Raw genomic sequence first — 25,667 nt, 5'->3', positions numbered from 1 at the left:
AGGAAGAAAATGGGCAACGACTATTTATTTGCCTAACTTTTACCCAATGTACCAAACCAGATTTCTGTACCCAAATATTACCCTTTTTCCTGAGGCTCTTAATTTTCCTTGATCTCTTGGATGTGAGAATATATTTTGGATAGAGAAGCATAAAAAAAAAAAAGTTGTTCCCTGCCTTGGATCAGAAGGCTTGGTGGTCTCTTCACAACAAGAGTAAAACAGCTGGCTTTTCTTATCCCATTATCCTGCAGCCTGGTCCCTGAGTGGTAACATGTTAGCTCACAGTGACCTCCCATTAATTCAGAAACCTTTCCTCAGGTAGAGAGGGTCAGACACCCAGTTTGCTTGGGAAGAAAATATGCTTCACTCCACTGGGCAAGGACACATCTGCTTCTGTGAATGAAGCCTGGGCAGCTGTGGGCAGCTGCGGCCCCTCCCTGCTGTTCAGGATGGACATGTTGGGATCCATTGTGGCCTGATGGGGCTGGACAGGTGGCGGACTCTCAGGAGGCCCTACAGAAAGGACACCATCATTGATTTCCTTCCCAGAGATGTCAGCTGAGTGGGCTGTGGCAGGGCAAGGCAGGGTTGTTGGGGTCAAACCAACCATTTTTGAGCCTTTCTTTGTGTGAGTAGTTGGCTGATTGAGTGCAATGGCTGAAAGACTCCCTAAACTCCAAATTAAGTAGAGATTGAGCTGTTTTTCCACAGCAGTATAGATGGCCAAGCTGAATAATTTTGTCAGCTGACATTCTCTTCCTTTTCACTCCTCCTTAATTATCCCTGGAATTCAGGTCAATGCAAGGTAACAGTTTCCTGTGCAAGGCATAGAAGGACTATATTATTTGGATAATTTTATTTTCCTTTTTTCAAATTAAAAAAAATTTTTAGAGACAGGGTCTCCCTCTGTCACCCAGGCTACAGTGCAGTGGCACAACCATAACTCACTGTAACCTCGAACTCCTGGGCTCAAGCCATCCTCCAACCTCGGCCTCCCAAGAAGCTGAGGCTGTAGGTGCACATCACCATACCCAGCTAATTTTTTAATTTTTTTGTAGAGATAGGGGTTCTGGGATTACAGGTGTGAGCCCCTGTGCCTGGCTGGACAATTTTCTTGATCTAAAAAAGATTCAGAAAGTCAACTTACACGCTAAGGTGGATAGAGATGGCCTGCCCTAACTGGGTTATGTTAGTCACTGGGCTCCCCAGTTTCCAGGAGCCACAAATATCGGGCAGAGCAGGGTCCCCTTAGTCAGAGCAAATATTAGGACTTTTGAGCAGGGAGGGAGCTGTGTCAGTGCTGTCTGGATTTAAGGAGTGTTTCATCTGCTTGGAGGGGCAGCCCGCCCTTCCAACAGCCTCCTGCTTCCCACCCCCTTTGTGGCCCCTGCCCTTGCCACCAGCCAGGATCCTGCACGCCTGGACCCTCTCTGAAGAATGTGGAATGGCCTCTACTCTGTCAGTAACAGAGGTGTCCTTTTGATAACCTGATCGTGGCCACTCCTGCAGTTTTACTGTTGCTTCATTTACCAGGGTCTCTTTTTTCCCCACCCTTTTCTGCCCTTAGATGTCAGCTCTAGCTCTGGCTCTGTGGGGTTGCAGTTTCAGCCGCAGGCCAACCGCAGGCCTGAGCTTCCCAAACAAGTTTGCCTCTCCCAGAGTGAGTTGCTACAGGCTTCTCTGGCCCAGCAGCAGGACTTACAGGGTGGAAGGGCCCTTCTGGCATCGGGGGTTAGGGGTGACCATCCCTGTCCCTTCCTGGGGGCTTCTCAGTGCAGGCCAAAAGGCTCCTAAGAAAGATGCCTGCACCTGGGGCCTAGGACTAAGAAAGCCCTGCATGGGTCCCTGATGTGGGTGGCTTCTGCCTCCTCCCAGGGACACAGGCCTGCACTTAGAAGCTGGAGAGGCTGCCCCTGAGCAGAGCGAATCTCCAGAGGCCAGTTATGGGGCACCAATCTGCTAGGGGCCAGGGCTGTCTAAATGCAAAGACAACCAGGATCCTAGAGTTCCGTCAGCCACCTTCTACCCCTGTCTGACTGCTCCCACAACCCTGCCTTTTCAGGGACCCAGCTGGGCCCTCTCCTGGCTGAGAGCAACCTGGATGTATGGGGACACTTACATTCTGAGAAGCTTGTCTGAGGACATAATTTACCAGCTCCTTTCCCCTCACCGAACAGTCCAGACCCTGGGACCACAGCTGTGCCATGCCATTGCTAAGGATACCCATTTTTTGCAATGAGGGAAACATTCGTTTTCACAATGATTTCTTTTCCATGGTTGGGGGCACTCCAAGTGAGCCTCAGGCTTCCCTGTGGCTTGGCCTGCTCTGGGGCCTGGCTTGACTTGAGGGGCCACAGCAGCCCTGGCCACTCCCAAAGCAGTTGGATGAGCAGGCCAGAGCCACGTCTTCAGGGCACAGCACAGAGACACAGCTGGAAAACAGGGACAATTAGCCAGCGGCCGGCAGCCTGGGCCATAAAAACGCAGGAAGCGGCCACTGCAGGGCGGAGAGAATGGCTGTCCCTAATAAAGCGATTGTTCCAAAGAATGCCCACATTCCGAAGACATAGGCTGGAGCCTCAGCCTCGGCTTCCAGAGCTCAGGCCTGGGAGAGGGGGTGGTGTGGGGGATGGAAAGGGGAATTGTGTCTCCAGGAAGAGGAGGAAGATGTTTGCTAGATCAAAAGTTCGAAGTGCCCACCACTTAACCTCCCACATTCCCGCCCCATCAGGTCTGCAGACCTCCCCTACTGCCCTTCTCTCAATGATTTGGATTTTGTAACGGGGTTTGCAATTTACTTCCGGTTTTATTTCTCAGGAAGTCCGATGACACTCGGCTGTCCAGGCCAGGCCCTGGAGGTCCCCCAGGAGGACCAGCTCGGTCTCCCACCTTTTGAGTGTGCAGCTCCTTGGCCCCTGAGTACCCCACCATCCCCATTTTTAGCCTTCTTCCTTACAAACACGAAGGGTGGGAGGAACCAGAAAACAGGGGATCCCGCAGCCCTAGGCTAGTTCTGATCGCTTTCAGGTGTCTGCAGAGGCCACTTGCTGGTTGTCACCTGTAAAATGGGGAGGATAAAAACACCTCCTAGGTTTTGTTCTAGATCCTAGGGGGATGTGAGGCTCAAGGGAGATAAAGGACACTGGAGAGCACCCCAGAAATGACAGGATGAAGGCGATGGTGACAAATATCCGAGCGAAACGCTTGACAATGAGAACAGACAAGTGCAGGTCTCCGGGAGTGCCGCGAGCGCCCGCGGGTTCTGAGAGCGCTCAAAGCCACCGAGTCAGGCTGCCCAGCCCGCCGGGCCTCGCCGCAGTGATCCTCATTCCCGAATCTGGCAGCGCTGTCAAAGGCTTGTATAGGAGGTGAACGGCGGCCGCAGGCCCACTCCACGCGTTGCTGAAACCGAGCTGGGCGTGCGCGGGGGCCGAATCTCGCCGCCTCCGCCCTCCTGTCGCGGCAGCTTCCGATCCCGAGCTGCGCGGCTCCGGTCCCCAAGGCGGCCACTTCCAGCCCTAAGCCCCTTGGCCACAGCGCTTCCCAAACCAAGATAGATGCTTTCTTAACTCAGAGCTTTTCATTAGCAGTCGTTAATAACGGCCCTGAGTTACCTTGTAATCTCCTGGAAATGAGAAATAAATTTCTTCGGAGAACGTTTCACTTTGTAAAGGACAGAGAGTTTTAAAGATATAGGTATGATGTAAGACACATAAATACCTAGGTAAGCATTAGCAGAAATTCTCTTTTCCTTATATTTAAGTATAATAAACATACAAGTGTAGCTCAATGAATTTTCACAAACCTGACATTCTATGTAATCCGCAGCCTAAGAAACTGCGTTACCAACGATCCCCTAAATCGCCTCCAGTTATGCACGCAATAACCACAAGCCTAACTTCTACCACATGCCCATTACTTTTGTAGTTTAAAACTTCTGATTCTTGAATCTAAACGTTTAACAATAAATCGCTTGAATTTAACTCAAATTTCAAATGTAAGATGAAGTCAGAGATGCAGCCTGAATCTAGGATCATAATTTATCTTGTGCGGAGGGCGAGTAATTTCCTTAGGCAAGAAAATAACTGATTGGAGGTGACAGTTGTTTGGGGCTGCAGTCGTCCAGGCCAGGAGCACAGGGCAGGAAGGAATGGCCCATCTCTTAGGGCTCTCTGCTTGTCACCTACCAGGTTGGTCAGAAACGTTCTCATCAAAGCAATGGTTCTCTTTTCTTTTCTCTTTGGGACAGAAGGAGTTTCTTGACCGCCCCCTTCCCTGCAAATGCATAAACAACCACTGCTCCTGTCTCCAAGCCCAGATTCCCACCAAGATAGCCTTTTCTCTTCCCCTCTCTTTTGTAAGTCTCTTGATTTCATTCTTTGAACCTGTGATTGGAGGTTAAAGTGCACCAGGTTGGAAGGAGGAAGCTCTTAACAATAAAGGTTTGAATATTTAGCTGTGTTCAGGTCGCTGCCCTCTCACGAGCCTCCCCCCTTTATCTTTTAAAATGCAAATTATGTTTCGGGGGGTTGTGCGTAGAGTGCGCGCTGCGCCTCGACGTCTCCAACCATTGGTGTCTGTGTCATTACTAATACAGTCTTGTAAACACTCGTTAATCACGGAAGGCCGCCGGCCTAGGGCTCCGCACGCCAGCCTGTGGCGGGTCTTCCCCGCCTCTGCAGCCTAGTGGGAAGGAGGTGGGAGGAAAGAAGGAAGAAAGGGAGGGAGGGAGGAGGCAGGCCAGAGGGAGGGACCGCCTCGGAGGCAGAAGCGCCGCGAGGAGCCAGCAGAGCACCGCGGGCTGGGGCGCAGCCACCCGCCGCTCCTCCAGTCCCCTTGCCCCTTTCCCTTCGTGCCCCCCGGCAGCCTCCAGCGTCCGTCCCCAGGCAGCATGGTGAGGTCTGCTCCCGGACCCTCGCCACCATGTACGTGAGCTACCTCCTGGACAAGGACGTGAGCATGTACCCTAGCTCCGTGCGCCACTCTGGCGGCCTCAACCTGGCGCCGCAGAACTTCGTCAGCCCCCCGCAGTACCCGGACTACGGCGGTTACCACGTGGCGGCCGCGGCTGCAGCGGCAGCGAACTTGGACAGCGCGCAGTCCCCGGGGCCATCCTGGCCGGCAGCGTATGGCGCCCCACTCCGGGAGGACTGGAATGGCTACGCGCCCGGAGGCGCCGCAGCCGCCGCCAACGCCGTGGCTCACGGCCTCAACGGGGGCTCCCCGGCCGCAGCCATGGGCTACAGCAGCCCCGCAGACTACCATCCGCACCACCACCCTCATCACCACCCGCACCACCCGGCTGCCGCGCCTGCCTGCGCTTCTGGGCTGCTGCAAACGCTCAACCCCGGCCCTCCTGGGCCCGCTGCCACGGCTGCCGCCGAGCAGCTGTCCCCCGGCGGCCAGCGGCGGAACCTATGCGAGTGGATGCGGAAGCCGGCGCAGCAGTCCCTCGGCAGCCAAGGTAAGCGGAGGCTGCGCCCCGCCGGAGGGTGCTTGGGAAGGCGCGGGTCGAGCAAGTGGCTGCTGCGCGTCGTGCGTCCAGTGCGCACAGGGGCGTCCCGGGCTGTCTGGGAGCTCGGCGCCAGGAGGGGCACGGCCCGGGGACAAATTCGGCGGCCTCTGGCCCCTCGGGGCTTCTCTGACCTACTGAGCCTGGGAGTGAATATTCTGAGTCTCAACACCGTGTTCAGGCGTCCTCTTTCCAAGAGCTCCTCATTCGCAACCCCGGGACACCTTCGGGAAGCTCCCGGGAATGTCGGCGTGAGCACTGCTGGACGCGGGCAGAATCGCGTCCTCCCCTTCTTGCTGCGGCATGCATTCCTTGCGTGGCTCCTGGCCGCCGAGGAGAGAGGGAGGCTCGAACCTTCTTGGGCTAGGTCTAGGTCACTTCTCTCCGCTCTCTCTTTCCCCATCTGAGCCATCTAAGAAGAGGAGTGACCTGGAGGGGTCGGGGCAGGGCTAGGCTGTGCGTGGGACCGGGTTTGGCCATTTGGGCCAATTCAATGTACAGCGAGCAGACAGACCAGGGAGAGCTGCTGTCGCTGGGGAGAAGGTGCTAGCCCCAGCTGCTAAGGCGACGGGGGCGCGCCCCGTCTCTGAACCTCTGACCTGTGAAGGGGTCATTTCAAGCAAAAGCTGGAAGGCTAGGGGCAAGAAGCAGAGGGGCAGGCGTCTGCGGAGAGAGCAGGGAGACGGGGAGGAAACCCTGGTGGGAATTAAGCCGCCGCTCCAGGTAGGGGTCATTTCTCCCAAAGCTTCCTTTCAAGGGTGTCAGGGATGTCTGTGAGTGTGTGTGTGCAACTGAAAAAGATCCTAGGTTTGCCGGACTGTGGGGCTCATTGACTCCGGGTCTGCCCCTTCAGGGGTTCGAGTGTGCCTAGAGGTGGCAAGGAAGTACGGTGGGGAGAGTCCTAGTTGAGTGCCCCCTTTATTTCATGAAGTCTTTCCCCAGCCCTCAGCGCTTCCGCTTTTCTTGCTTCGCTCCTTGCTGCCCCAATTGGGCAGGCACGCTGGTTATGGGCACTTTGCAGAAGTTTATAGCCAATTACCACTGTATAAATCAAAGCGCCCTTTGGGGGCTGTCTCTGGGCATCGGTTTCGGCGTCACTGTGCACATGCTAGGGAGAGTCCTGGTGGGAATGCGGCCGTCCGGGGAGAAGGCCACAGATAAGCCTCGGGTGGCCTCAGAGCTTTGGCTTGGTCCCTTCTCCAAGAGGAGGCGCCTTTCGCCTAGCAGGGGCTCCCAGATCCTGGCTACCAAAGACCCACTTTCTACAGCGCCTGTCTGGAGCGCGGTTGGCGGGGGTGGCGCACGCCCTAAGGAAGACTTTTGCGTGTCCCGGGAGAGCGGCCGCAGGGTGAGGGCCGGGAAGGGGGCGGGAGGGAAGCCGCCAGAGCCCAGGCCGCGGGGTCAGCAGATGAGAGGCCGCTGTGAAGTCCTGCGCCGAGGTGGCAAGGCCGCAGTCGGCGCCGGGTGCCCTTGTGATGTTAATGTGGGGTGGCCGCAGCCCGCGGGCCGGAGCCGGGCTCCTCTGCGGAACGTCATCTGTCAAGGGGTGGTGGGGGTGGGGGGGACGCGGCCTAGCTTGCTTTGATATACACCTTCCCAGCCCTGCCATTGTCTCTTTTAGGGCCCGGAAAGAGGGTGGTGACTTTCGCAGTCAATAATGAATTCTGACAAGTCCCTCTCATCCCTCCCCTCCATAGCCCCGCTCCTAAGTTCCCAGGGGGTGTGGGGCGCCTCCAAGGCCCTTGGGGCGCGGGCCGAAGAGCGCTCAGGGTCTGGTCATCGCGTTGCCCCGCCCGTCCGGGACACTGAAGGGGCAGCACCCGAGCAAGGGTCGCTCCGAGATACTTCTAGGCGAGTCTCCCTCCTGGGGTGTTCGGCTGAGGGAACTGCCCTGCGCCCCAGCTCCGGAGGTGTCCTCTGTGGCTCCAGCCAGGCTCCGGTGCCAACCCCGCCTGATACTATCTGCGTGACCTGGTCTGATTCTCCATTTCGTCATCTGTAAAAAGGGGCGAGTACCAATGGCAGCCTGGAGTGGGTTTGAGGCGTTCACGCGTGTCCGAGCGTCCACCGCGGAGAAAGTCGCGTTAGTTCCCTTTACTTTCATAGCAGGCGCGGGGTCGGGGCCGCAGCCCCATTCAAATGCGCCTGCAGGGTCGTGTTTATGTTAATGCGCCTGGCGGGGAGGGGGATGAAAGCCGGGGCCGCCATTTGCTCAGTAGTGGTAATTCAAACAGAATGTGGTTGTTATTAAGGCATTGAAAGGGCTTTTCTTTGATAAGATCGCCTTGTCCTGCATTGTTTGCGGCTGTGTTCCCCTTTCAGCGGCTCAGGGGAGCTCCCCTCTAATCAGGCCTGTATCTTCCCAGGACGCTTTTGTTGTGGTTTGCAAAGGGTTTTACCTGAACAAAGTCAGCCTGTGGGGCATTAAACACCTCCAGGCAACTCCCAGGCCCTTCAGATCTTTCTGTGGGATTGGGCACTGGGCGATTGAACCTGTTCAGCTGCAAGAAGACCCAAAAGTGGGACGGAGCCAGAGAGAACAGCTTCTGGCCAGGGCTCCGCCAAGGGCTGAGCCAAGACAGACCTGGTGGAGACGCCAGGCTCGGGCCTGCTCCAACATTGTGGACACTATTTGTCAAGGCCCTTCAGTAAAACAATCAATCTAGGATTTAATATGTTGACTCAATCCAATGAACATAGATCACTGGTCAGGATAACTCTGGCCGGATTTGCAGCAGGAATAAATGGAGGATCAAAAAAGAAAAAGTACCAAACGCCAAACCTGGTTTGGGCAGGTATAAAGTGTCCCCAGCAGGAGGGGTTTTCTGCCTGTTCCCTCGGCCAGAGCCCAGCTCAGAATTCCACCTGATGGGCCTGGTGTGTCTGGGGGATGATTCTGGCGACTTGTCAGCTCCTGTGCCCCGCTTTCCACTTGTAGTAAAGCAAAGTAGTAACCCCCACACTCCCTCTACAACAAGTGCCCACAATGACAGCTGTTTTCGGGGTGGGCTTCCATCTCTGGTAGGCCTGGAAATCTGGATGTTTCCAGGATCCCGGCCACTTCACCCTGCCTGCTTTCCCTTAGTGTCAAATATATGCCAGTACTGTATTTGGTTTACTGAAAGGGTGGTTACATTCTGCTATCTTCTGCGTGAATGAGGTTTTCACTTTTCTTAATTTTTAAAATCCACTTAATACCAAGGTTAGTTTAGTTGCCTCCACTAGCCTCACACCCTCCCCCCACAGGACCCTCTGGGGGGTCTTGTCAGACTTGGCAGGAACCAGCCAAACCCGGGCCCCCCAGGGTGGTGGAGGAAGAGAAATGTCCCTGGGTTAGGGAGGTTTGTCATTACCCATGACTGATGGGCTGCCTTGCAGTTCTCAGCCCTCACTTCTCCTTCCTCCACAGTGAAAACCAGGACGAAAGACAAATATCGAGTGGTGTACACGGACCACCAGCGGCTGGAGCTGGAGAAGGAGTTTCACTACAGTCGCTACATCACCATCCGGAGGAAAGCCGAGCTAGCCGCCACGCTAGGGCTCTCTGAGAGGCAGGTGGGGACCGCCTAGCTCCCTCCCGGCGGGCCACTGCCTGGGAGAGGACCATGAGAGTTAGAAAATCTGGCTGCAGGGGCCATCTAAATCTATGGATAGACTGAAGCAGGAGGATGCAAGCATTCGTCTTTGGAGTCCTTTTTTTTTTTTAATAGAGATGGGGTCTTTCTTTGCGGCCCAGGCTGGAGTGTAGTGGTACAATCATAGCTCACTGCAGCCCTGACTTCCTAAGCTGAAGGGATCCTCCTGCCTCAGTCACCTGAGTAGCTTGGACTACAGGCTCGAGCCACCATGACTGGCTAATGTTTAAATTTTTTGCAGAGATGGTCTCACCGTCTTACCCAGGTTGGTCTCAAACTCCAAGTGATCCTCCTGTCTTGGACTCCTAAAGTGCTGAGATTACAGGTGTGAACCACCATGCCTGGCCTGGAGTACATGCCCCCCACACCCCACCACCGAAACACAGTTTCACTCTTGTTGCCCGGGCTGAAGTGCAATGGCGTGGTCTCAGCTCACTGCAACCTCTGCCTCCCGGGTTCAAGTGATTCTCCTGTCTCAGCCTCCCAAGTAGCTGGGACTACAGGCATGTGCCACCACGCCCGGCTAATTTTGTATTTTTAGTAGAAATGCGGTTTCTCCATGTTAGTCAGGCTGGTCTCAAACTCCCGGCCTCAGGTGATCCACCTGCCTCGGCCTCCCAAAGTGCTGAGATTACAGGTGTGAGCCACTGTGCCTGGCCCTGGAGTACCTTTTTTAAAAGCCTCCTTCTACCTTTAGTCCTCTTTTTTTGATGTTGTTGATTTTTTCTGTCTCTCTCTTTTGAGGGATATAAGAAGTGTGAAAAACAGCCAAGGGTATTAGTTTAATCCAGAATTCCATTTGGGTCTATAAAGACATATTAAAGACCTATTCTCTTTGTTTCTAGCACTGTACCTAAGAAAATAAACTAAATAAAGTACTCAGTCTCTCATAAAAACTAGAGGGACAAGACTTGGTTCATGAACATTTTATACATATAGTTTAGAAAAACAGGCCAACTTCACAGCCAGGAAGCCACACAATTAAATCTCATTTTCAGCTCTAAGGTGAGGAAAATTACATTTTAGTTTAGCCTTGAGGGGCCAAAGGTTGCCATTTGAAGTATACCACCCAGCACTGGCCTCCCTTTGCTGTGTAGAAAGGGCCTTGCAGTTTCAGTTTTCCTTGGTTCTGAGACTTTAAACTTTTCCAGTAAATACGTAGATAAAAGTTGCTTTGAAAAGAAACCCAGGGAGCAAGGAAGGAGGAAGACTCTTCCCCATGAGGCTGAATTGGGCCTGAGAATGGATCCAGGGTTGGGCTGTTATGAGGATGCCCAAGGAAAGCTTCTAGAAGGACTTGGAGTTCTGTAGCTGGAGTGGAAGATGTTGATGATACTGCTGGGTACTGTTCCTCTTTTCCCTCACATCTTCACCACCATGTGCTTTTCTCCACCTTTCCATTTCTAGGTTAAAATCTGGTTTCAGAACCGCAGAGCAAAGGAGAGGAAAATCAACAAGAAGAAGTTGCAGCAGCAACAGCAGCAGCAGCCACCACAGCCGCCTCCGCCGCCACCACAGCCTCCCCAGCCTCAGCCAGGTCCTCTGAGAAGTGTCCCGGAGCCCTTGAGTCCAGTGTCTTCCCTGCAAGCCTCAGTGCCTGGCTCTGTCCCTGGGGTTCTGGGGCCAACTGGGGGGGTGCTAAGCCCCACCGTCACCCAGTGACCCACAGGGGTCTGCAGCGGCAGAGCAATTCCAGGCTGAGCCATGAGGAGCGTGGACTCTGGTAGACTCCTCAGGAGAGACCCCTCCCCTCCCGCCCACAGCCATAGACCTACAAACCTGGCTCTCAGAGGAAAAATGGGAGCCGGGAGTAAGACAAGTGGGATTTGGGGCCTCAAGAAATATACTCTCCCAGATTTTAACTTTTTCTCATCTGGCTTTTTCTGCCACTGAGGAGACAGAAAGCCGCTGCTGGGCTTCATTCCGGACTGGCAGAAGCATTGCCTGGACTGACCACACCAACCAGGCCTTCAGCCTCCTCCCCAGCTCTTCTCTTCCTAGATCTGCAGACTGCACCTCTGGCTAGAGCTGAGGGGAGAGAGGGACTCAGGAGAAAGGCAAGCTTGAGGCCAAGATGGCTGCTGCCTGCTCATGGCCCTCCGAGGTCCAGCGGGGCCTCCTGCCTCCGGGCAGGCAAGGTTTACACTGCGGAAGCCAAAGGCAGCTAAGATAGAAAGCTGGACTGACCAGAGACTGCAGAACCCCCAGGTGGCCTATGTCTTTTTTCTCTTCCCTTCCCAGACCAGGAAAGGCTTGGCTGGTGTATGCACAGGGTGTGGTATGAGAGGGTGGTTATTGGACTCCAGGCCTGACCAGGGGGCCCGAACAGGGACTTGTTTAGAGAGCCTGTCACCAGAGCTTCTCTGGGCTGAATGTATGTCAGTGCTATAAATGCCAGAGCCAACCTGGACTTCCTGTCATTTTCACAATCTTGGGGCTGATGAAGAAGGGGGTGGGGGGAGTTTGTGTTGTTGTTGCTGCTGTTTGGGTTGTTGGTCTGTGTAACATCCAAGCCAGAGTTTTTAAAGCCTTCTGGATCCATGGGGGCAGAAGTGATATGGTGAAGGGAAGTGGGGAGTATTTGAACACAGTTGAATTTTTTTCTAAAAAGAAAAAGAGATAAATGAGCTTTCCAGATTTCAGATTCTGTATTTATCTTCAGATTTTGTCTGCAACCATTTTTTATTTTTTAAAGAAATGAAATATCTTCTCTGCTTGCAAGCTGATTTGGAAAATTCAGAGAGGGAGTGGAGATTATCTGGACAGCCTCATTTTACCCCAGAGCATCAGAAGCCTGAAAGAGCAGGTTCTGAGACCTTCCCTGCCCCCAAGCCTGAGCCCAGCCTTGGAATGCGTGGCTCTCCTGGGGGTGCCTTTGGGCAAAATGCACATCTGAATGGCCAGGTGCTTCCCAGCAGCCAGAAATGATGGGGGGTGGGGGTGAGAGGGCCCCCTCATAGCATCTCACCAAATCCACATGGAGGCTTTTTGCAAGCAGCAGGCAGTTCCCTTCTGCAGTGACTCCCTCCTAAGGACACCCCACAACCCAGCTAGTTAAACGTGAGCATTAAATGTTTTTTAAAAAATCCCCCTAGTTTCCCAAGACAGCATTTCCATGAATTTAGTCTTCTGTAAATCACTGGGCATTTCAATGAGCCCTTTCTGCCTCCACTCTCTTCTCTGTCTTTGCAGTTTCCTTATCCCCGACCGCGCCCCTTCCAACCCAATCACCCCACAGACAAGATTTCAAGACCCAGTATAAAATGATCCTTTTAGTGACAGTTTCTTGTTATCTGGCCGATCCACTGGGGACCGGGCTGCAGCCTTTGAGATTTTTGATTCTTGAGGCCGCCGAGCTGAGCTTTCCCGGCAGGACCTGGGCGAGGGGGGCTTAGCCCTTCGTTTCGATCTTCCCACCAACATCCGAGAGCCTAATCAGCGCGCCCACGGAGGCGCCTTAAGGGCAGTTGGGGAAGATGAGCAGAGCCGGGAAACAGCAAGAGGTATAGACCCTCTGCAGCACCTCTCCAATTCCGCGGCCCTTCCGGGTGGCGTATACAGCTCCAGGATTGGGAAAGGGGCTCCGGTGGTCCGGCCCGCGGGCTCCTGGCCTCGAAGCCAGAGGGAGGAGTGCGGGGCGTGGGGTCGGGGGTGCCGGGCAGAGGAGGAAGCCGTGTCCGGGTCCGCTGGGCGAGGGGTCCTAGGTCAGGGCTGGTCTGAGCCCCGTTGCCCCGCAGGTCTCCCCGCGCCCCGGCCGCGCCCACAGGCCCGCCCCCTAGCCGCTGCGGTTGCTATGCGTTGCCGTGAAACGCCTGTCAATAAACCCTGTTTGGACAGTGGAGCAAGAGCACATGGGTTGTTTGCTTAGTGGTTAGAGGTTCAAAAGTCGACATTGTCCCGCTGCAAGCGATTACAAGTTCTTCCCCTTCCCGGGGCTCGGTCCCCTTGCACGCGGGTACGGGGCCAGGGAAAAGAGCTCGGCTGCTGTCTGGGATGCAGGCACCCGGCTCACTGCTGCGAGCGCCTGGCAAGCCTCCCGGGCCACGGAAAAAGGAGCAAAACCAGGACCCTCTCCGGCAAGTGAGGCCACCGCGCTTCTAACGCCAACTGTGTCACCCCCGAAGCAATACCTACGGAACAAGGGATGTGGCACGAGTGGGGAGCGCAGCTTGAGGAGTGTAGGGAGGCCTGCACAGGGACGCCTGAGGTTATTTGAGACTAGATGACCTCGCGGCTCCTGGCGCCTCCAGCGCAGAGCTTGGGGTCCGGGCTTCCGAATCCCACGCCTCCACCGCGTCCAGTCGTCGGTTCAGGCGCCAGAGGGCGCGCGCGCTCTGGGAAGAGACGGGGCTTGGGCTCGTGGACCCGGAAAGGTTCCAGTTTTCACTCAGTTGGGAGGTGCAAGCGCCTCTCCTGACTCCGGCTGAGCCCAAACCCGGGCGCTGCAAGATTTTTCTACGTTGGCCGTGGGCCTGTTGAAACTAAGTTAAAACTAAGTCAGGCAGGGGAGATTCTTGGATTTGTTGAATGTTTAAGAAAAACAAAATTGGAGGAGAGGGACTGTCTACCATTCTAAAAGGGTCATTTTGCACAAGATGTTTTCTTTCTAAAAATTACAGTAATGTGGGCACAGTATTAATATATGGTAAGACTAGAAATTTAGGATAAATATGAGAATAAAACCTGTCAATTTTGTGGAATAGAGGTTAAAAAAAAAAGTGTCTATGGGCCGGGCCGGGGGCAGTGGCTCACGCCTGTAATCTCAGCACTTTGAGAGGCAGAGGCGGGCGAATCACTTGAGGTCAGGAGTTCGAAACCAGCCTAGCCAACGTGGTGAAGCCCCGTCTCTGCTAAAAATACAAAAATTAGCCGGGCGTCGTGGTGCACTCCTGTAATCCCAGCTATCGGGAGGCTGAGGCAGGAGAATCACTTGAACCCGGGAGGCGGAGGTTGCAGTGAGCCGAGATCAAGCCACTGCACTCCAGCCTGGGCGACAGAGAGGGACTCCGCCTCAAAAACAAACAAACAAAAAAGTATTTATGGAGAATGAACAGCCTGAGTCTTCTCCCCCACGCCCCGCCGTGAACAATTCGTGGCTTTATCATATTCATCCAATAAAGTTAACACGATGGACTGCCAATGAAAGTAACGAATATTTCATTGCAATGTGTTTCACTTCTTTCTAATAATATCCAGAAAGATGCCTACGTCAGTGAAGAAAATATTAAATAACAATCTAAATACACACATAGCAATATTCTTGCTGTTGTTGTTCACAACCACTCAGGGAAAAAAAAAAGAGGCAACAAGCAGAAATGAAAGAAGTCTCAGCTACAGAATGGCAAGAAAAGTTATTTTATTTATTTATTTATTTCTGAGATGGAGTTTCACTCAGTCGCCCAAGCTGGAGTGCAGTGGCATGATCTCAGCTCACTGTGACCTCGCCTCCTGGGTTCAAGAGAGTCTCCTGTCTCAGCAGCAGGTGCACGCCACCATGCCCAGCTAATTTTTGGTCGAAAAGTTATATATATTTTTAGGGCCACTCTTTGCACCTCGTTTTAGACAGGTTGCTATTTACTAGCCTACTGACCTTGGGAAGGCCCCAACCTCTGAGCTACCACTTCCTTATTTGTAACATGGGGATCCAATGGGGAGCCAATGTAGCATTGTATGCTTATGACTAGACCCCAGTCATGATATGAGCAGCTTCTTGTACTGTATTCTGCAAAGTGCTGGAGAGTCCTTACAGAGAGCTTTTGAGCAAGATAATTTCTCAAATTATGATAGAATAACCCTTTCCCAGAATTTTTTTTCTAACGCATTCAGCTTTGCTTACTTTGTCAAAATTGCCTGAAGTCTGTTGTTCCTTGATTACCACTTCCTAAGCATCTGCATAAAATCTTCAGTGGCAAGGCACTAAGTAGCATTTCAGATGTGGCGACAAGTTGCTGATCTGTATAGCTTACTTGCCCTTTCATTTACTAGAAGACATGTTTCCCACTAGAACATCTAGTTTCTAGCTGTACTTAGGAGAATAAAGATTAGTTGAGGATGTAGTTGAGAACCTTCTAATAATCCATCAGCACACTCTTTTTTTTTTTTTTTTTTTTTTTTTGAGACGAAGTTTGGCTCTTGTTGCCCAGGCTGGAGCGCAATGGCTCGATCTCAGCTCACAGCAACCTCCACCTCTCAGGTTCAAGCAATTCTCCTGCCTCAGCCTGCCAAGTAGCTGGGATTACAGGTGACCACCACCATGCCCAGCTAATTTTTTTTGTATATTTAGTAGAGACGGGGTTTCACCATGTTAACCAGGCTGGTCTTGAACTTCTGACCTCAGGTGATCCGCCCACCTCAGCCTCCCAAAGTGCTGGGATTACAGGTGTGAGCCACTGCGCCTGGCCATCAGCACACTCTTAACCCAAAAGGAGCAGACAGGCAGATACTCTAACTAGATGGCATTAAAAGTTTCTTTATTTTGAGATAATTTCTACCTCAACACCTCAATATTAATTCTGTACTCTTCAGGAGCCACCCCAAGAGTACAGATTTAATATGAGGTACAGATTTAACATATTAAATCTGTACCTCAGGCTGCTGAGGTTTAAATTCTCTAAGGCTGATTCATCCTTAGATGTTGTTTTAAGAAAAGTGTTTTACTCTCATCTCCATAATTCCCCCTTACAGTAAAATTACAGCAGCAGATCTTGCATTAAATTGGTTTTGTTTCAGAGTATAACAACAACATTCATATCTGAGTAATGTAGATTAATTTGTAAATATTTAAAATAAACATTTAACTTATCTTCTTAATCACACTTAGGCTGCACAAATTTTCAACCCCACAACTCCTACATTCAGTCAATTTTCCTTTGCCTTTTTCCTTTTGCCTCCTGCTCTTCTTAGAGTGGGTGCACTATGATTTTAACAAACCAAGCAGGTTTTAGAGATGGCTGTGGGGCTAGCTGTGTGACACTGGGCCAAAAGAATCACCAGCTGTCTTTTTTTTTTTTTTTTTTTTGAGACAGAGTCTTGCTCTGTCACCCAGGCTGGAGCGCAGTGGCGATCCCGGCTGACTGCAAGCTCCGCCTGCTGGGTTCAGGCCATTCTCCTGCCTCAGCCTCCTGAGTAGCTGGGACTGCAGGCACCCGCCACCATGCCCAGCTAATTTTTTGTATTTTTTAGTGGAGACGAGGTTTCACCGTGTTAGCCAGGATGGTCTCGATCTCCTGACCTCGTGATCCACCCGCCTCGGCCTCCCAAAGTGCTGGGATTACAGGCGTGAGCCACCGCGCCCGGCCTCACCTGCTGTCTTCTTTCTTTAGCTACAAATGAGAGGAATACATATATATAAATAAAGATAGAGATATTTTGTGTTTAGCTACAAATCAGAGGAATACTATATATAAATAAAGATAGACATATTTTATACATATTTACACATATATAGACATATATGTATAAAATATCATGACTTCCTAGAAGGTTATGACATTAGATTTAGAAAAAAGACCTCTCAAATTCCAAATAAAGAAGGTAGACTCTGTGAGTTCCAGAGATTATACCAACATTTACCTTGACATTCTTCCTGGAGGAATCAGTCCAGAGAAGGTGGGGGCAGCACTTAGGTGACCTTTTGGCTCCTGCATCTCTAGTGCCCAAACATTACATTTGTTTTAACAACAGCTTTTCCCAATTGGAATTTGTCATTAACCACAGCAGATATAGATAATATCAACAAGGTTGCCAGAGCCCCAAAGTTAAATGACCAGTAAAGCAGGATCCTGGTGATTCTGTGCTAGAGATCTAATCCATAAACCACAACACAACCAGTTTTGATCCATGAAAAAGACTTCCCTGAGCTGAAATGATTTTAAAACCATCCCTTCACACACACGCACATTTACTTAAAAATAATATTTATATCATGTACTGGGTTTATGTGTCCAATATTTTATTGGTAAGTAAAAACCCCAGGCAGTTCATGTACTTTCATATTTGAGTTTTAACTTCAAAACTAAAAAGGAATTTTTTCCTAATTGCTCATGTGTTATCTCAGAACTTTCAGGATTAACAGTCTGCTATCTCAAACTTAGTATCCGTAGTATGATGATAATAGGTTTTATGCAAGTGGTAGTTGATAAGTTCCTCTCCAACCTCAGGGAAGCAAACAAGGAAAAACAATGCAGAGCTAAAGTCATTGTAATACAAACTTATGATGGCTTGTTATGTGGCACTTAAATAATTTTAACTTATTGATAATTAGTAGAATCAAGAACAAGGATTATATACCTAAACCACAGATTAGGAGTTGTTAAAAATGACCAGGGCAGGCTCTGTTTCCTACTCACGAAATATACTTCGGGTATTGTTCTTTCACTCTGTGTAGCTAATATTTAAAAAACAACAGCTACAGCAAAACTTAACAGAACTAGATTCTGTTTTCAGTCTTCACTTCACCTGGCCCTCTCTTTTCTTTTCTTTTCTTTCATTTTTCTTTTTCTTTCTTCCTTTTTTTTTTTTTTTTTTTTTAGGTGGAGTCTCACACTGTCTCCAGGCTGGAGCGCAGTGATGCGATCTTGGCTCACTGCAATCTCCGCCTCCTAAGTTCAAGCGATTCTCCTGGCTTAGCCTCCTGAGTAGCTGGGATTACAGGCGTGCACCACCACACACAGCTAATTTTTGTATTTTTAGTAGAGACAAGGTTTCACCATGTCGGCCAGGCTGGTCTTGAACTCCTGACCTCGTGATCCACCCGCCTCGGCCTCCCAAAGTGCTGAGATTACAGGTGTGAGCCATCGCGCCCTGCTAGCCCTCTATTTTCTAGACTAAAGCAGCTCATGCCATGACTGGGGTCTAGTCATAAGCGTACAATGCTACATTGTCTTACATTACTTCACTGGATCCCCAGGTTACAGATGAGGAAGTGGTAGCTCAGAGGTTGGGGTCTTCCCAAGGTCAGTAAGCTGATAAGTAGTAACCTGTCTGTAAAACGAGGTGCAAAGAGTGGCCCTAAAAAACATATAACGTTTCTTGCCATTCTGTGGCTGAGACTTCTTTTATTCCTACTTGTTGCCGCTTTTTTTTTCTCAGTGGTTGTGAATAACAACAGCAAGAATATTGCTATGTGTATTTCTTATTATGTGCATTGCCAGAAACAAATAGAAAAAAGACACAAATATGTCAGAACCAGAGATCACTGTCTAGTAACAATACAGAAATGTAGAAGAGTGCAGGAAGAACAAAAAGAAAGAATGCTTGTCTGGAATCCGCACATAAAAAATTAAAACATTATTTTTCCCTTGGACCACTTTATTAAAAATAATGCGTATTTTAGAAATCCAGATTCTTGCATTTATTTTCATTCATTCCTATTATTTTCATCAAATCTATGAATTTTACATAAAAATCTTTACGCTTTTAGATCGCTGTTAGTGATATATTGTTATATACATGGCACATTAGACAATGATTCAGATTCTGGTAACTGGAAAATGACAGTTCTTGGGCGTGATCACAAGTCTACAGAAAACCAACAATCGACATTTATTTATCATTTCTACAGAGAAGGTGAGAGTCTTGACATGTATTAATACATCCAGTGTTATGATTGGTTCTCTTGGGTGGATATTTGTCCGGAATAGGAAACTAAAAAGCGATTCATCAAATGATCATGCCATGTGAAGCTGTTCAGTGGGTAAGTTTCTAGGAGGGCTTGGTATTACTGAGTAAAGCAGGGTGCTCCTTTTGCAAATCTATAGTCAGACAAAATAGACAAGAAACAAGCTCCTCACCCCAACTTTTAGTTTATTCCCACCCACCCCCCCCAACACTTCTACCTCAGAGAAACTATTGTCTAGATTTGTCTTTGAATGTTTTAGACAAAAATGGATGAAATTTGTTCTTTGTTCATGCTCAAACGGGCCCGTTATCTACAACACGCCTTGGGGAAGCGTTCGGCCTGTATTCAAGTATCTCCGCGGATCTATCCCAGCCATTAGAGCAGACAGAGCTCCGGCAGCGGCGACCCGCCCCTTCCCCTGCGGCCAGCGCGGACCAGTCGCGTCCACTCCCGGCCGCCGCGGGGCCCGGGCTCCTTGACCCTCCCCCAAGACCACTCGGAGCGCAGCTTCCCTGAGCCCAGAGCCTCCCCGCGCTCCCAGCGGGCGCCCGGGGGCTCGTGTCCCGCTGCTCTCGCTCAAGGCGGCCGGTCTCGGCCGGCTGCCGGTCCTTGCTGGGTCTCCGCCGCTGCCCGGGATTCCCTGGAGAGATTCGCGGCGTCTCCCGAGGGGTGGCGCGCGGTGAGGGCAGGCGAGGTCCCGGCGCCGCGGCCTCCTGCCGGGTAGGAAGCCCTGGGAGCGCCTCTCCGCCGCCGCCCGTCGCCCGGAAGTCGCGCCCTGAGATTCCGGGCATTCTTTTTCTTCTTTGGAATGGTGTGATGTCCGCGGTTGTTTTTGTCCTGAACCTGAAGACGCCATGCTTTAAAAGGCGCGCGCAACTACGGCGCGGAGGTGCGGGGAACCTGGGCCGCAAGCGCCGAAGCCACTCAGTGAAGAAGGCCCGGAGCACTGGCCTTCGACCCGTCGTAGCTGGACGACCTGGGCTGGCGATGGTGGCACCAGGCTTAAGGGATGTGATTTTCAAAAGGCGGAACGGGAGCGCTGGTGTGTTCGGCCCCTGAAAGCTGCCGCCGCTCGCGGCCTCGGGCGTCTGGCCTGTCTCGCCTGCGCGAGGCCCCCGGCAGGCGGCGCTGCTGCTCCGGCTGAGCGGGCGGAACGGCCGGGACCCAGCGGCCTCTGTCCCCAGCACTGCGGCCGATCTGAGAGCTGGGACTCGGGGCGGGGAGCGGGAGGCTGAGCAGGGGCAGCCGGAGCCGCCGCAGGAGGAGCTGAGGGGTGCCCCGCGGCCTCTTTCGGCCGCCTCGGTGGCTTTCCGGGCCTCCTGGCCAAGGGCGCGGGGTTGCGGGTGGGTCTCGGGGAGAGTCGCCTCGCATAGCAGGCGCAAGCGAATCTACTCCTTTCCACTCTCCCGGCGGCGCTGTGGCTCTTAAAACCCCCGCTCCTTCTCTTCACAGTCATCAGAAGGCGCGGCCTGCCACCTGGACAAACGCGGTCTCCCCCAGAGCCCGGTTGCGCCCCAAAGCCGGGTTCCATCCCATCTCCGACAAAGACACTTCCTGATTTGTCCCTCGCCAGACTCCAGCAATTTTGTGGGTCCCCGGGAAGCTGATTTCGCCTCTGGGCTTCCATGATTAGTGGCAGCTGGAGCGCCGCTCCCCAACCTGGGCCTACTTTAGGGTGTGTGGGGCAGGGAGGAGGGTGGGATCACTCTTAATCTCGTGTCACAGCTAAATAATTTACTCAAGGTCTTCTCTTCCTGCCAGTTCCCTTCCCTGTTCCACTGCCCTTGACTTCCTGCTTTGTGAAGCCCCGGGGAAAGAAAGGCCAACTCTTAATAAAAGTTAATATTAATAGAGGCCCCATGCTCCGGGCTTCTCCAACACCTCATCTTCCCCTCTCACCTCCACCCACTCCACTCAAGCCCCGTTTCTCGGGGAATTCTTTCAAAACTGGAGATGGGACTTGTACTTTGGGGTATATTCAGGAAACAAGGACGCTTGGGCCACATTGTGTCTAAACCATATCCTCCTCCAGTTCCCATCAGCGCGGAGGGTGGCAAAGGTCGAGCGTGCACACAGTAGCTGCCACACAGAAGCCGCGCTGGTTCCAAAGCAGTCCAGAGATAAGGGCGGGGGCCAGCCAGCCGGTTCTGCAGGAGAAATAACCTGCTGGAAAGAATAGGCCGAGCGACTACCGAGAGGCGGGGAGCAAAATTTACCAGTGTTAAACAGATACTTTAAAAAAGGCAACAAACCAATATTGTACAAAGAATACGTAACAGTATCAAGGTCACTGCTCCCTGATGTGTGTGCGAATTCGAGCCTACTGACTTTCCCATAGCAAAGTCTGGTTTGGTTTGAGCTAAGGGCTTGCACAAACAATTCCTTCCAAGAAGGCTAAACAACGCAGAAATGTGAAAAGAAAAAAGTAACTTCTCCTCCATCCTTTCAATTCCATCCCTCTGTTAACAATGTTAACACTCTGTTGGATGTCATTTCGAGAATTTTTCTGTGCTTACACAAATACGTATTACATTTGAAATCTTGTTCTTTCTTTTCTGTCCTTTAAAAAAAACCAACAAAAATGAAGTCACACTTTACTTGGTGACTTGCTTTTATCATTTAATAATATATCATGGACATTTCCCCAGGTCATTACACATAAATCACATCAATTTTTAAAATGTCTATTGCATTATGTAAATAAAGATATAATTTTATCTATTTATTCAATCATTTCTTTTGAATATTTACTATGTTCTAAGTGCTGGGAAAACGGCAGTAATCGTCACCGTTAAAAATCCCTATTCTTGGGAAACTTAGTTCTAGTGGGAAAAAATTTAAAATCAATTTATTTAACGATTTCCTTACAGATGAACATTTAAGCTGTTGTCATTGTTTTGCTGTTACAAACCATACAAAGGTAAACTTTTTACATATACCTTTTTGTAGTTTTGTATATTTAAAGGATAGATTTCTTAAATTTGAAAAGGTAGGTCAAAAAATATGTTCATTTTAAAACTCTAGTAAAGATAGCCATTGCTTTCCAAAAAACTTTAGCAAGTCACACAATTCACAGTCCCCTTGAGTGAGTTTCACTTTCTTCATATCCTCTTTTGCCCTAGACATTATCTCTTAAATTTTTACCAATCTGATGGACAGAAAATGGTAACCAATTTAATTTTTCATTCTGAAATTATTAAGCAGGTTGAACATATTTCATGTTTATTGGGCATTCGCATTTTGTCTTTGATGATTTTTCTTTTCTAGTAAACAGAACCAAAAGAAATGGAGTGAGTACTTGCATATCCCAGCCTTCATGCTTGATTTTTAAACTTAAATTATTTTATTTAAGCTTTAAATCAACCAGCATTCATTTCTATGAGATAGATTCTAATCTAGGCCTTTCTGACATCAAACACTGTGCTATTTCAAGCGTTATTGAGTCTGCTCTCTGAACAGTATAGACTTTGGGCCAGGCGCGGCTGCTCACGCCTGTAATCCCTGCACATTGGGAGGCTGAGGCAGGAGAATCACTTGAACTCGGGAGGCAGAGGTTGCAGTGAGCTGAGATCACACCACTGTTCTCCAGCCTGGGTGACACAGCAAAACTCCATCCAAAAAAAAAAAGAAAAGTGCAGCCTTTATAAGTCTAAAGGTAGAGTGAGAAGTGACAAAGAAAACAGTAGATGGCAATTAAGGACATCATTATCTGAAATTTAAAAACAAATAACAAAATGATGAAAAAGTAGTTGCTACAAAAATGCCAGAAAATTGCTAACCTATAAAGAATCCAATACAAAATGAGAAGAAAACATAGACTTCTAAAGAAATACTGGCAAAGCCGGGTGCGGTGGCTTATGCCTGTAATCCCAGCACTTTGGGAGGCCAAGGCGGGTGGATCACAAGGTCAGGAGTTCAAGACCAGTCTGGCCAACATAGTGAAACACAAAAAAGTAGTTGGGTGTGGTGGTGTACGCCTGTAGTCCCAGCTACTCGGGAGGCTGAGGCAGGAGAATTGCATGAACCCGGGAGGTGGAGGTTGCGGTGAGCTGAGATCACGCCATTGCATTCCAACCTGGGCAACAGTGCGAGACTCCATCTCAAAAAAAAAAAAAAGGGCAAATAATAACCAAAACTAAAAAATCCGGTACTCAATGCTGGTGAGGATATGATGAAACAGGCACCCCACAGGAATAATAAAATAGTACACTAATGTGTATTTCTAAATGGCAATCTGGCAATATAGTCACAAGTCGTAAACTGCTCACACTAAGTTCCATATCTAGAATCTAGTCTCAGGAAATAATCTGAAATAGTCTCCCTAAAAAAAATAGGGAGCTGGAAATAAGTGTCCAAAATTAAGCTTTTGGATCACAGTGAGATATCTCACACTAATCAGAATGGCTATTATTAAAAAGTCAAAAAATAAGAGGTAGTGAGGTTGTGGAGTAAAGAGAATGTGTATACACTGCTGGTGGGAATGTTTAGTTCAGTCATTATGGAAAGCAGCTTGGAGATTTTCAAAGAACTTAGAACTACCACCTGAATCAGCAATCCCATTACTGGGTATATACCCAAAGGAATATATCATTCTCCCAAAAACACAAATACACACGTATGTTTACTGCAGCACTATTCACAATGGGAAAGACACGGAATCAACCTAGATGTCCATCAGTGGTAGACTGGATAAAGGAAATATGGTACATATACACCATGGAATACTACACGGCCATAAAAAAGAATGAAATCATGTCCTTTGCAACAACACAGATACAGCCAGAGACCAGGAAAAGAAAACTAAATACTGCATGTTTTCATTTATAAGTGGAAGCTAAACATTGAGTACACATGGCTACAAAGAGTGGAACAATACACATCAGGGCTTACTTGAGGGTGGAGTGTGGGAGAAGGGCGAGGATCAAAAACTACCCATTGGGGCTAGGCTCAGTGGCTCACACCTATAATCCCAGCACTTTGGGAGGCTGAGGCGAGTGGATCACTTGAGGTCAGGAGTTTGAGACCAGCCTGGCCAACATGGTGAAACCCCATCTCTACTAAAAATACAAAAATTAGCCAGGTATGGTGGTGCATACTTGTAATCCCAGCTACCCAGGAGGCTGAGGCATGAGAATCACTTGAACGGAGGTTGCGGTGAGCCAAGATCATCACTTTAGCCTGGGCGACAGAGCGAGATCCTGTCTCCAAAACAAAACAGAACCTATCCATTGGGTACTATGCTCACTGCTGCCTGGGTGATGAAATCATTTGTACACCAAACCCCAGCAACATGTAATTTACCCATGTGGCAAACCTGAACATGTATCCCCTGAACCTAAAATAAGTTAAAAGAAGAAAAAAAAATTAAGGTTTTGGATAACTAACATGTTACATTCACTCAATAGAATATTACATAACCATGAAAGTTGCTGTTTTCAGAGTATGTAATGGCATTTCAGAGTATGTAATGGCATGAGCTTATTTTGGCTCATACATTTAAAAAGGCAAGATACAAAAGAATATATATAGTGTAATATTTTGCAACTATGCAGTGATAGCAGGCTGAAAAAGGGCACCCCAAAAGATATCCATGTCCTAATTCCTAGAACTTATGAACATTACTTTGTATGAGAAACAAAATAAACAAGCAAGCAAACAAACAAAAAAATCAAAATCCAACTCAAAAAAATCTTTGCAGGTATGATCAAGGATTTTGAAGCCAGGCGTGGTGGCTCACACCTGTTATCTCAGCACTTCGGGAGGCCGAGGAGGGAGGATCGCTTGAACTCAAGAGTTTGAGACCAGCCTGGGCAACACGGTGAAACCCTGTCTCCATAAAAAAAATACAAAAAATTGCCAGGCATGGTGGTGGGCGCATGTAGTCCCAGCTACTTGGGAGGCTGCGGTGAAAGGATCGTTTGAGCCTTGGATGCAGAGGTTGCAGTGAGCCGAGATTGTGCCATTGCACTCCAGCCTGGGTGACAGAGCAAGACTCTGTCTAGGAAAAAAAAAAAAAAAGTATATGGAGATGGAGAGGTTATCCTGGACTGTTCATGTGGGCCCTAAATGCCATTGCAAATGTCATAGTAAGAGAGAAACAGAAGGCCGCTCATGCCTGTAATCCCAGCACTTTGGGAGGCCGAGGTGGGTGGATCGTCTGAGGTCAGGAGTTCCAGACCAGCCTGGCCAACATGGTGAAACCCCATTTCTACTAAAAATACAGAAATTAGCTGGGTATGGTGGCGTGCACCTATAGTCCCAGATACTTGGGAGGCTGAGATAGGAGAATCCCTGGAACCCAGGAGGTGGAGGTTTCAGTGAGCTAAGATCATGCCATTGCACTCTTGGTTGGGCAACAAGAGTGAAACTCCGTCTCAAAAAAAAAAAAAAAAAATATATATATATATAGAGAGAGAGAGAGAGTGAGAGAGAGAGAAACAGAAGAGATTCCCTCCACCCTGTCTCATCTTATGCACACACACACACACACACACAGAGACAGACATGCACACACACACTCAATGAGAAAGCAATGTGAAGAAGGAACAGAGAGAAATTTGTAGATATTGGCTTTGACACAAGTCAATGTCAGCAACCACTAGAAGCTGGAAGAAGCAAGGAAGGGGTATTCCCCAACAGTCTCCAGGCGGATGTGGCCCGGCTACCACCTTGATTTTGGCCCAGTGATAACAATTTTGGACTTCTGGCCTCCAGAACTGTAAGAGAATAAACTTCTGTTGTGTTAAACCACCAAGTTTGTGATAATTTGTTACAGCAGCCACAGGAAACTAATATAGCAGTGTTCCTGTTATTACTGTCGAACAACAAACAACTTCAAACTTAATGTCACACAACAACCATCTCATTATGTTCATGGATTCTGTGGGACAAGAATTCAGAC

The 25,667-nt window shown here is 49.8% G+C and overlaps 1 protein-coding gene across 2 annotated transcripts; it reads left to right on the top strand.

Moving 5' to 3' along the window:
• The first annotated feature begins 4,614 nt into the window (after positions 1-4,614).
• Positions 4,615-12,988, top strand: CDX2 (caudal type homeobox 2). 2 transcript variants are annotated; one of them, XM_024230947.3, is made up of 3 exons: positions 4,615-5,464; positions 8,922-9,063; positions 10,555-12,988. In XM_024230947.3, the coding sequence occupies exons 1-3, from the start codon at positions 4,924-4,926 to the stop codon at positions 10,691-10,693; spliced, it is 822 nt and encodes a 273-aa protein (XP_024086715.1). In that variant the 5' UTR covers positions 4,615-4,923; the 3' UTR covers positions 10,694-12,988. The 2 variants fall into 2 exon arrangements, with proteins under 2 accessions (XP_024086715.1, XP_024086714.1); XM_024230946.3 differs by having other exon boundaries at positions 8,922-9,067.
• Positions 12,989-25,667: the final 12,679 nt, after the last annotated feature.

Source organism: Pongo abelii, chromosome 14 (genome assembly GCF_028885655.2).
Source record: "Pongo abelii isolate AG06213 chromosome 14, NHGRI_mPonAbe1-v2.0_pri, whole genome shotgun sequence".
Lineage (NCBI taxonomy): Eukaryota > Metazoa > Chordata > Mammalia > Primates > Hominidae > Pongo > Pongo abelii.
Note: the sequence above shows the minus strand (reverse complement) of the source record. Positions and strands in the feature narration are given on the sequence as shown.